Source organism: Phycodurus eques, chromosome 9, assembly GCF_024500275.1.
Source record: "Phycodurus eques isolate BA_2022a chromosome 9, UOR_Pequ_1.1, whole genome shotgun sequence".
NCBI lineage: Eukaryota > Metazoa > Chordata > Actinopteri > Syngnathiformes > Syngnathidae > Phycodurus > Phycodurus eques.
Window position 1 is genome coordinate 23,327,262 of NC_084533.1, and position 11,061 is coordinate 23,338,322.

At 41.7% G+C, this 11,061-nt stretch overlaps 2 protein-coding genes and 1 non-coding gene across 4 annotated transcripts; 2 read left to right on the forward strand and 1 right to left on the reverse strand.

The window, feature by feature from the left end:
• Positions 1-543: 543 nt before the first annotated feature.
• Positions 544-3,158, reverse strand: hs6st2 (heparan sulfate 6-O-sulfotransferase 2). 2 transcript variants are annotated; one of them, XM_061686399.1, is made up of 2 exons: positions 2,479-3,158; positions 544-2,207 (listed from the first exon to the last, which is right to left on the reverse strand). In XM_061686399.1, the coding sequence occupies exons 1-2, from the start codon at positions 3,039-3,041 to the stop codon at positions 1,373-1,375; spliced, it is 1,398 nt and encodes a 465-aa protein (XP_061542383.1). In that variant the 5' UTR covers positions 3,042-3,158; the 3' UTR covers positions 544-1,372. The 2 variants fall into 2 exon arrangements, with proteins under 2 accessions (XP_061542383.1, XP_061542382.1); XM_061686398.1 differs by having other exon boundaries at positions 544-2,210.
• A 665-nt stretch (positions 3,159-3,823) lies between these two features.
• On the forward strand, positions 3,824-3,896 carry trnaf-gaa (transfer RNA phenylalanine (anticodon GAA)). Its single transcript has one exon. It is a non-coding gene; the product is annotated as a tRNA-Phe (tRNA).
• A 697-nt stretch (positions 3,897-4,593) lies between these two features.
• On the forward strand, positions 4,594-10,832 carry zgc:153018 (Transmembrane protein 179-like). The gene is made up of 4 exons (XM_061686426.1): positions 4,594-5,097; positions 7,837-7,974; positions 8,060-8,138; positions 8,696-10,832. Exons 1-4 carry the CDS (start codon positions 4,775-4,777, stop codon positions 8,879-8,881), a joined length of 726 nt encoding a protein of 241 aa, XP_061542410.1. The 5' UTR covers positions 4,594-4,774; the 3' UTR covers positions 8,882-10,832.
• The last annotated feature ends 229 nt before the right edge of the window (positions 10,833-11,061 follow it).

Here is an 11,061-nt window from a genome sequence, read left to right on the forward strand (position 1 = left end):
CACCACTGCGGGCTTTACTAGACGTCGTTACTAATGCAAATTTTTACATTATTTTTTCTATGTTGAGCCATCTAATTTCTTTGTACACTTCGGGATTTTGTTATTATAGACGCAGATTATTTATCAATAATGTTTGAATATTTATCATTATAGTAACAGTGTGAACAGAACACATGGGACATCTTCCAATTTCATGGAGTTGGTTCCAAAAATATTTTCTATTTACCACAAGTAATGTATTGTTGTTCATCAATAGTGACAGGCAGAACAATTAAATGCTCTTCCAATGAGCCTGTGCGTGTATGCACCTGTTGCCGGCCCATTCAAACAACAAAAGCTTTGAATTTCAATAAACCTTCCCAGATTTTTACACCGAGTGAGTAAATTAACTATTTCAGTACAGTAAATATACTTCCATGACATTTTTCCAAGAAAAGAGTCATGTATGTTTTAATGCATTTGATAAATCAAAAAGCTGTTGATGCTTCCAGAGATCTACAGTAAGTGAACTAAAGAACATCACAATAATTAGTCGGGTGCATGTAAAATAGTTTTTGTATATTTACAACAACAACAAAAGACAAGATACAGTACATTGAAACATTCACAGCTTTTACAACAAATATCAGTTACGCTACACGCTGAGGTATCTTCTATTTCTTTGTTATAAAAGCTAGTTTAAAATGTATGACAACTTCAGCCAATTTGAAAAACATTGCTATTCGCAAACTGTGTCTTTTAAGAAAAGGTAGTGTGTTGTTCAAAGAAAAATAAAACTGAAAGGCAAAATGACTGGACCATATTGGAATGAACAAACCCAAGCAATGTCAATCAATATAAACATTAAATACTGCACGTAAAAGAAGACTAGGTTCTTCTTTTCACCACCTAAGCAATACAGTCCTTTTTTTCACAAAGTTACTGAACTTGTACAGGATTGTCCTGGAGTTGACTGATTTAAAGTTAAGGGTGCATTATTAGTATACCCTCTCTGTGGTTATTTAAGACTAAGACAAATAAAAGCAAATGAATGAAACATCATATGAAAACAGACAGACATGGATTCCCATGATTACACAACATCAGTAATGTGCATACTGTGGTTCTTGGACATCAATTTGATAAAAAAGAAAAACATTTAAAAATCCATTTAAAACAAAAAACTGAACTGTGTGGTAGTGTAAACAAATTCCAATAAGTGAAGATCATAGTCGGGTCTTTTAAGCACAATTGATATAAATAACAGAAATATTCTGTAAAGGTTATTCGTGCAGTTGCTTCAATGTCATTTCTTCTGGCTCAGATCATATCTGCTCAACTGAGTAAGGCGTTATTCATTCTAGTTTGAAAAAAAAAAAAAAAAAAAAAAAGTTCATTTCCACTGCTCCACATTGTCCATGTAGTCCTCCATGGTGCCGCTCTCATCCATTTCCCACCAGTCTGGGAGCAGCCCATCAAACTCCACACTCTCATCTTCCTCAACTTTTTCTTGGGACTGAGTTACAAGCAAGTGATTTTCGATCACAGGGGGGGCTTGAGTGGTCTTTTGCTGGCGTCCTTGCTTTGTAGTAAGCCTGGTAAGCTTGCCGCGTAGCCGCCTCCTTTCCTGATGGCGCCTCTCCCTGGCCTGCCTGCGCTCCCGCTGGCGTGCAAATTGGAAACGCTGCAGGAAGAGATCTCGAGCATATTCGTAGAGTTCCACGTCCCAGCGGTTGAGCTGGCGGATTCGGCGCTGCGTCTCGGCGGGGACGTCCACGCCGGAGGCCCGCGTGCCATTGAGCTGCGTGAAGGGCGCAATGAAGGCCAAGCTGAAGGTGCGTTCGAACAGGTACTGGGTCTTGCGTTGGTATTCCGTCAAGCCGAAGAAGGCCATGCCACGCAGGTTCCGCTTAGCGCTCTCCAGGAGCACGGCCCAGCGCTCATCCACGCTCATGGCCGAGACGTTGTAGCAGCCCACCAGGCTGAGGTCGGCAAGCATGCGCGTCTGCCGGTTGTTGGCCAGATTGTAAGGGCAGTCGGTGAATTCCTGCAGGGAGCAGCCCGACCAGTCGTCGCCCAGGTAGCAGCTGGGCAGCTCGGACGACGTCGGCGAGCGTCCATCGCACACGTGCAGGGAGGCCTTCCAGGTGGCACCGCGCTGGACGTGACGCCATTCACTCAGGTAGCGGGACACGGGGTCTCTCAGGATGGTAATGTAGTAATAATTCCTACTGGAGAGAGAATAAAGTCAAGCCTTAGCATCCATCCATATTCTCATTAGAGCCATGGTGATCTGGAGTGATTTTTTTCGCCTTATTAAAAAAAAAAAAAAAAAAAACTTTAAAAAAATTGTGTTTTGGGCTAGGAGCTGGAAGGGATTAATGGCATTTCAATGGGGAACATGTATTTGATGTGTGTACATTGAGTGGTTACGGAAGATATTAAACTTGTAAGTCAAGGGACCACTGTACTGAAATAGCATTAGACTCCTCCGCCTACCTCTGCATGGTCTTGGGCACCTCCTGGGAGTCCATACGTGATGGGACACAGCGGGTCAGCTCTGTCCAATCGGCGTGGAGGCCGCAACTCCAGCCGGTGGAGAACCGGGAGAAGAGCCACGTCTCCTTCTTCCCCGGCCGATAGCAGGTGCACTTCTTCTGGCCGGCGTGGCACTCGCACGGCCTCTCCAGCTGGATATTCCGTACCAGGTGTCGGCCAAACGTGGTGCCGCCCGTCTTCTGGATATGCAGGAATACTATGACGTCGTCTCCCTTTATGTTAAAATCCACAGCGCGGTTCAGGTCTGCCTTGGTGAAGTTGAAACGCGGGATAAAGCGCACCAAGGCACCATCTTCTGCAATATACGGATCCCGTTTCTCTTGGATGTCACCGCCGTTCAGAGAACCCGCAGCACCGGCCATGTGGAGCCAGGACCCCAGCTGGTGGAGCATCTGGCACTCGGTCCTGCTCGGACACACGTACTGGATCATGATGACGCCGAAGATCAACACCATGAGCAGGACCACCAGGAGTCTGTGGTGGCTGCTGGACTTGTCATCCATTTTTTCAGGGACGAGCAGACCAACCGGCCCCCAAAAAGCATGAGGATTTCTTTTTCTTTTTTTTTAAACAAGTTACAGAAAGAGCTTCAGAACACAAAGCTGAGAAACATCAAGACAATGTCCACGAAAAAAAAAAAAAAAAAGCTACAGAAAGAAGAAACAGAGCTGCGGTCTTGAATATCAGATTAGCTTCCTTAGCAAGCGCAACAAGGTCACTTTGTTGTACGTTTCACACACTGTATTTTGTCCTGATCTTGATGTTGCATCGATTTATCCTCTGCACACTTAGTCGGATGGTGCCAATCTGCATATAACAGTCTTAAAAAAAACAGTTAATCGAGGTGAGTGATAGCTACACATTAAACAGATCATCATTGTGCGAGGAGGCCCCAAATCAATTCCGCTTAGGGCTCCATAAAGGCTTGTGGACCCACTGGGACAGGCGACGACCACCACCACAAAACAATAACACGCAGCTGCTAGCGAGCTACATAGCTAACGCTCGCTAGCCTCTTCAGATAAAACAAGACATACTCGCATTCCTCATGGTATTGTAGACAACATATGCTACAGAATCGGCGTCGTTCATTTTTGCAGCATTTGTTGTATTCGGTGGGGGGGTGGGGGGAAGACTTATTGTTAGCCGTCATTTTAAAGGCTGCCGTCGACCACCACCGACCGATTCTTGACCTTTCTACCCATCAGCCTTTGCGCCGATTTCGGCGTGAAATGACCGTCCGTAATTTGTACAAATAAGCAAACACGGACACAACCCCTTCACCGCCGAAATAGCTCAGTTGGGAGAGCGTTAGACTGAAGATCTAAAGGTCCCTGGTTCGATCCCGGGTTTCGGCATTTTGACAGTTCCACATCCTTCCTCGCTGACCGTTGATGTTGTTAAAAGATGATGCGTTTGCATTCCATCATTTATAATTCACGATGGAGTGCATTGGCGTTTTTTGTATCAATGAAAACGTAACCATTTTTTTACCATTTTTATTGCAAGCTTTATTTAAAAAATAAAATAATGATTCAAATAATTTGTACACGATAAAGTGCTGCCGTGAAAACGATGCAAACGCTCAATGACTGTCAGACATCAGTGACGTCACATCGTTCACGCCATGACTGGAGGGGAATAGATGGAGGGGAATGGAGTCAAAGATCGTTGCTGTTAAAGAAGATGATCCACGCCACCAAAATACGGAGAATATATAGGTCATTGTGTCGGAACACCATTAATGACGTTAGGGCAGAACGGTTATACGTAAATTCAAAATTAGTCATCTTTATTTACAGACCTGGAGTCAAGGCACCGAAAAACATGACACAATATAAAGCAAATATCATAATTATTTAAATGAATGAATGTATGAATGATTGAATCTTTACTTGAACATTGTTATTTTCTATTTATATAATTGCGACGGTGGTATTTGAGAGGTGAATAAAGACTGGTAAATCAACTGGGATTCTCTGTTCTGTAGGGCCGGGAAAATCGATCAGAGTGAGACATCTGTGCAAGTTCCTGTCTCTGCAAGTTGTAGTTGTGTAACAGTTTGAATGTTGGGCTTGAGCTCACGTCGTCTCGTCGGGTCGCCGCCCATGTTCGGAAATTTACCAAAGCGTCCCGAAGCCTTTTAAAAAAAACAACTGTTAGCACGCGAACGTAAGCGAACGGAGAAATGTGCTGACTTATCTTTGCCGCATTTCCTCACACATCACCACCGGACATGGAGCTGGACCGGCGGCTATTGCTGGCTCACTGCGCCGCTCACGCCCTCTCCATGGCGGCGGGTTTACTGGTGGTCGTTCCGATGGCTCTCAACGGCTCCGCGTTCAAAGGCCGCTGTGCGCTCTTCTCCAGCGGCTACTGGAGGACCGAGGAGCCGCAGCCCGGCGAGGAGGAAGCGGGGGCCGTCGCCCACCTGGTGGTGCAGCAGTGGGGCCCGCCGGCGGCCTGCCAGTTCGCCACTTTTGTGGGCATTTTCACAGTGCTGTACGGGGCCGCGCAGGGCTGGAGGTGCCTCTTCTACCTCCACGGACGACACGACGAGTAGGTGAAAATAAACAACACGCGTGGGCTCTTTGAAACGTGTTGCATGCGATAAGAGATTAGTTGATGGCACACTTCACTGACCTCAATATGTTGCCTGTGTTGTAGTAGCAGTGCAAGTGCGGAAAATGACGAAACAGACGTGGGTAGGGTAAGAGTAATATTACTTTAGAGTAATATGACGCAAGTGAAAGTACCAAAAAAAAAAAAATAGAACTCCCAATATTTACTTGTGTGAGAGTGAAAAAGTACTCAGTGACAAAGCTACTCAAGTACTGAGTAACTGATTATGCATGAACGTCAAAAAGACAAAAACACTAAATGGGAATGTGCAATTTAAAATATTGAAGAACAATATCACTTTGACTAAAACAATAATAAAATATTTGTAAAATAAATTTAGGGAACTTCAGCAACAACCAAAAAATTTTCTTCAATGGTTTTTGTTTACATTTAAAGATTGTAACAGGCTGACCAAGCAGAGGTTACATAGAAAACCACGTTGACTCAAATTTGAAGTGGAGTGCTGAAATGTGCATTTCTCGGCAGCCGCAGATGACAGCGAATGTAGCAAACATATTTTCATTCGCAGGAGCGGCACTTCATCACAAAGCTGTGAACATTCATACTCATTCATCCAAGTCATTGCATTCTTTGGGCAATGAATCGATAGCAACTGGACTGTACAGGTTGGCTTAGGCCCGCCACACACCAAGCGACACGGTGGAAACCAACTGAACCGTCGCCTCAGTGTGCAGGATTGGGCAACTAGTTTTATGAGTGTTTTGCTGCAATTAAAAATGTCACGTGCTGGTGAATGGTAGTGTCGCAGAACGAACAGCCAATCACAAATTCACATGAGCTCACTCTGTTGCACTCTTTGTGACTGACCATGACAATTGTGCCATGTTTTTGTGGTTCAATAAAAATCAAAATCAATAAAACAGTACTGTATATTGTACAACCCCCAATTCCAAGGAATTTTATATTTAATGTTCAAATTGATAAACTTTATTGTTTTTAGCAAATAATCATTAACTTAGAATTTTATGGCTGCAACACGTTTACCACTGTGTTACATCACATTTTCTTTTAACAACTTTCAATAAACGTTTGGGAACTGAGGACACGAATTGTTGAAACTTTGTAAGTGGAATTATTTCCCATTCTTGGTTGATGTACAGCTTCAGCTGTTCAACAGTCCGGGGTCTCCGTTGTCGTATTTTACGCTTCATAATGCGCCACACATTTTCAATGGGAGACAGGTCAGGACTGCAGGCAGGCCAGTCTAGTACCCGCACTCTTTTACTACGAAGACACGCTGTTGTAACACATGCAGAATGTGGTTTGGCATTGTCTTGCTGAAATAAGCGGGGCGTCCATGAAAAAGACGTTGCTTGGATGGCAGCATATGTTTCTCCAAAACCTGTATGTACCTTTCAGCATTAATGCAGATGTGTCAGTTACCCATGCCATTGGCACTAACACAGCCCCATACCATCACAGATGCTGGCTTTTGAACTTTGCGTCCATAACAGCCCGGATGGTTGTTTTCTTCTTTGGCCCGGAGGACACGACGTCCACAATTTCCAAAAACAATTTGAAATGTGGACCACAGAACACTTTTCCACTTTGCATCGGTCCATCTTAGAGGAGCTCGGGCCCAGAGAAGCCAGCGGCGTTTCTGGGTGTTGTTGATAAATGGCGTTTGCTTTGCATAGTAGAGTTTCAAGTTGAACTTATGGATGTAGCGCCAAACTGTATTTACTGACATTGGTTTTCTGAAGTGTTCCTGAGCCCATGTGGTGATATCCTTTACACATTGATGTCGGTTTTTGATGCAGTGCCTAAGGGATCGAACGTCACGAGCATTCAATGTTGGTTTTCGGCCCTTCCGCTTCCATGCAGTGATTTCTCCAGATTCTTTGAACCTTTTGATTATATTATGGACCGTAGATGATGAAATCCCTAAATTCCTTGCATTTGTACGTTGAGGAACATTGTCCTTAAACTGTTGGAGAATTTTCTCACGCACTTGTTCACAAAGAGGTGAACCTCGCCCCATCTTTGCTTGTGAATGACTGTACAATTCAGGGAAGCTCCTTTTATACCCAATCATGGCACCCACCTGTTCCCAATGAGCCTGTTCACCTGTGGGATGTTCCAAACAGGTGTTTGATGAGCATTCCTCAACTTTCTCAGTCTTTTTTGCCACCTGTCCCAGCTTTTTTGGAACATGTTGCTGCCATAAAATTCTAAGTTAATTATTATTTTCCTCTTATTTAAAAACAGTGAGAAACACAAATGCTTTCGACTACATACATTGTTTTTCTTTCCATTCTTTTTTTTTTAAATTAATTCAAATTTGGAAGGCTTTAAGACATTTTTGGGGCCTCTTTAGTCGGACATTTTAGTCAAATGTATTCGTCAGAAGAAGGGTACAAAAAATCAAAAGCATCAATGTCATATATCATATATGCATAATTATCTCTAGGACTCAAATAAATGCCCGTCAGATATCAAAACACTTTGGGTTGAATTAACAACACAGAGGGTCATTTTAAAATTTTGATGAATGGGGACAAAAAGTGGGTTGCAGCAAAAATTGCACTTTTTTCATCCAGGGCAATTGGGAAGGCGCTTGAGCACCACTTGTGGTCTATGTGTGCACGTGCCTGTTAAAGTCAAAGTTTAACGAGGGAAGAAAGCAATATTTTAAAGTAATGTCTTTTTGCGCAGCACTTTGTTTTCGTCCTTCCTGACGGTGCTGCTGAGTGCGTGTATGCTCTTCCTGTCTGGCGGCGCTAGCGTCGTCTTGTCTTTGGGCCTCGCCTCCTGGTGTGACATGGTGACCGACAACGACACACAACCATTCAGGTGGGTCTTACGCTGTGACTTTTTATTATTATTGCTGTCCACTAAAATTGAAAGTCATTTTCATTGTTTTTTTTTTTATGTTCAGCTGTGCGACGTCACAGTCGGTTCTGCTTTATCTGGACGTGGACACCTCGTCTTTCTACACTGAGCTCAGTCTGGCGCAGGTAGGAGTCTTCACTGACACAAAATGGTGGACCACAGTGGAGCATTCTGTTGCTCAAGATACATTATAGGATTTACTTGTGATTCTAAATAAAAGGTGGGGGACTTGAGTGGTTTGGTTGCCCACTTTTTTTTTTTCTTGTTCTTTGACCAAGCGTGAAAACCATTTGGCAGTTTATCGCCGCCGCTTATTCAAGATTTTCTTGTTTAAAAGAAAAAAAAAAATCAATGCAATGATGATGGGCTTATGACAAGTAATGACTTGACTCCACTTGCTTATTTTAATTTAGTGTTTTTTGTGTCTTTTTCTTCTGTCACGATTCCTCTTGTTTAAATTAATTGCCACAAAACACTAAATATGACTAAAATGTTAGTAATGTCTTTCTCTGGGTGACTGTGGTTTATTATGAAACAAACACGTTTTATTAATTATAATTCACTTAATTAATTTATTATTTAACTCAAATCATGCTTAATGATGTTTGCATGCTACAATACTTACTGTGTACTGATTTATATAATAATATTTATGATCACTGAGTCGTGTCTTTGTACTCAGGCATCTCTGTGGTTTGTGACGCTCATGTGGTTGCTCCAGTCCACCCTGGCCTTCATGCGCCTCTACCACTCGCACAACGGGCCGTGCCTCCTGCGGGAAAAGGAGCTTCTTCTGAAGGACGCCCCCTCCGAAGGCTCCCCCTCGACGACCCCGTATTCCCCAGAAAACCCCTCCATTGTGGTCTAACGCCCTACGAAGGCGTTGATGGAAGCTGGCAGGTTTATTTTTGTACATATGCTCTTCTTCCTCTCAAATGTACGTGGTGTGTGAACACTCCCGTGAAATTGCATCGTAAGGTCCAGTTTGTATCAGTATACAATAACGCATTGTGACATTAATGTCAAAATGTAGCTCTGCATGTATTTACAGAATCACTTACCTGTGGTGCATTGTAGCATCAGTGTAAACAAACAAACAAATGTTTTTATGTGGAAACAAGAAATAGTGGGGCACCAACCACTCAGTAGCCCAGAAAGAAAATACAGTACTTTATTGTATGGCTTGATATACCTTTATTTTTTGGCTATACTATGCACATGCAATACATAAAACTAACAAAATACGGAATTCATTATAAAACGTAAAATCATCAACAGACGGACTCATTCTTTTTCCTCGTTACATTTGCCACTTGTTGCTAGGCAGGTTGTCGTTGGGCTCCATCATGCCTGCCCCGTTAAGCCAGTAAAAACATAGTTGCAAGTGATATTATTTGCATGAGACAAGTTTACGCTCACGTTCATTTTGTAATTTAGTCATCGTGTTGTATTAAATACAACAATGCATATGCTTATATTGTTGCTGTCCAGCAAAAAGCACATCTCCAAATCTCCCCCAAAAAAAAATCCAGATTTTTTCACAAACATTTTGTGGTTTTTCAGATTTAAAAAAAATCTAGATGATTATACTGCAAAAAGGAACTCATAAAATTCAGGAAAGAAATGCTGGACAGAAATATTTATTTGTAGAAATTAACACGCATGTTGATTTAGTAATTTAATCGTTGCTCTGTATTGGATTAAAAAAAATATATATATATATACTTATTTAAAAGAATGAAATACAGCACCATCTGCTGGATCTAAAGGGGCACTGTGCTATCTGCCCCAAATGCACTTGCCACTAATTGAAATTATTACATATATTTTATATATTTGAAATATATAGTCGCTGGCCAACAAAAAGCACAAATCCAAATTTTTAGTTTTTATTCTATAAAAACAACACAAATATTTTGGATCTGACAGTCTCTATTTAGTTTTTAGTTTTTAAAAAAGCAAGCAATGCATGCTTTGTTGTTCGACAGCAATGATATATTTTTTTTTAATTATTAGCACGAATTTTGTGGTTCACATCAAGTAGTCACATCTATATTTCCTATAATTTAGGAACATAATCACAGAACCCTAAACTCCCACAGTTGGAGCAGTTGTATAAAATATTATCAATATTACCAACAGTGTTTTTGTTTTTTGTGTATGTTTGCGTGTCCTTTGACTCTGTAAATGCATGTCAGTGAAACCACAAGCAATGCGATATTGATGTTCATGTGTGTCCATTCTATGAAATACACGTTTGTTTACTGAACAGTTTGCACTTTTTGCATCCTGGTGAGGGCGAAATCGTGTGGTTTGACATCTTGAGTGTTCAGATGTAGCACTGAGTAGCTTTTATTGTGGCGCATGTGACGTGGTGAGAGTGACTGAGACACAGTGAAACAGTCTCACTGCGTGAGCATGAATGAACCCTCTCTCCCCCTTCATCTCTGTTTAGTCAAGTGACCAAAAAAGCACAACTGTTTGTGTCTCTGCTGGTGAAGATTTTTTTTAATTATGAAGCTGTCGGTGTGGACGCGACAGATCAAACGTGTCCGTGCTGTAGTTTGTGTGGAACCCTAAGAAGTCTGCAGAAGGAGCAACTTTGGTTAAGGTTTAACTAATGATGCAAAGTTGAACTTGTTGTAATGACACACAGACAGCGGAGCGAAAAATCTGAAGAAGGTTGCTGTCACTTTTTGTATAATGTAACATGGTAATTGATAACCAACGGCGTGTTCATTCTACCTCTTGTTCTTGTGTTCCATAAAATTTTTGCACTGTTATTGTCAAATAAAGAGCTTTTGTCTTTTTCGGCTAAATGAGTCTGAACTTACTGATTTATCGAGAAAATACAGCTAAAATTCACATCTGTCATTTGTGTATTAGAATTTTTCAAGATTTAATATAAATTTTTTTACAGTAACCAAAGAATCATCTAGGGTTCATTGTTTATGAAAGCCCAATTGTATTTAGTTTATTTCAATATTTTAGATACCACTAATTAATGAATAAATTAGAATATCTTGGAAAACAAATTTCAGTAGTTCA

Excerpts from the sequence above, each read along its gene's own strand:
- hs6st2 (XM_061686398.1), bottom strand. The coding sequence starts at position 3,041 with ATGGATGACAAGTCCAGCAGCCACCACAGACTCCTGGTGGTCCTGCTC. Across the intron at positions 2,211-2,478 it reads GTGCCCAAGACCATGCAGAG|TAGGAATTATTACTACATTA; the intron begins GTAGGCGGAGGA and ends TTCTCTCTCCAG.
- zgc:153018 (XM_061686426.1), top strand. The coding sequence starts at position 4,775 with ATGGAGCTGGACCGGCGGCTATTGCTGGCTCACTGCGCCGCTCACGCC. Across the intron at positions 5,098-7,836 it reads CTCCACGGACGACACGACGA|CACTTTGTTTTCGTCCTTCC; the intron begins GTAGGTGAAAAT and ends CTTTTTGCGCAG. Across the intron at positions 7,975-8,059 it reads AACGACACACAACCATTCAG|CTGTGCGACGTCACAGTCGG; the intron begins GTGGGTCTTACG and ends TTTTATGTTCAG.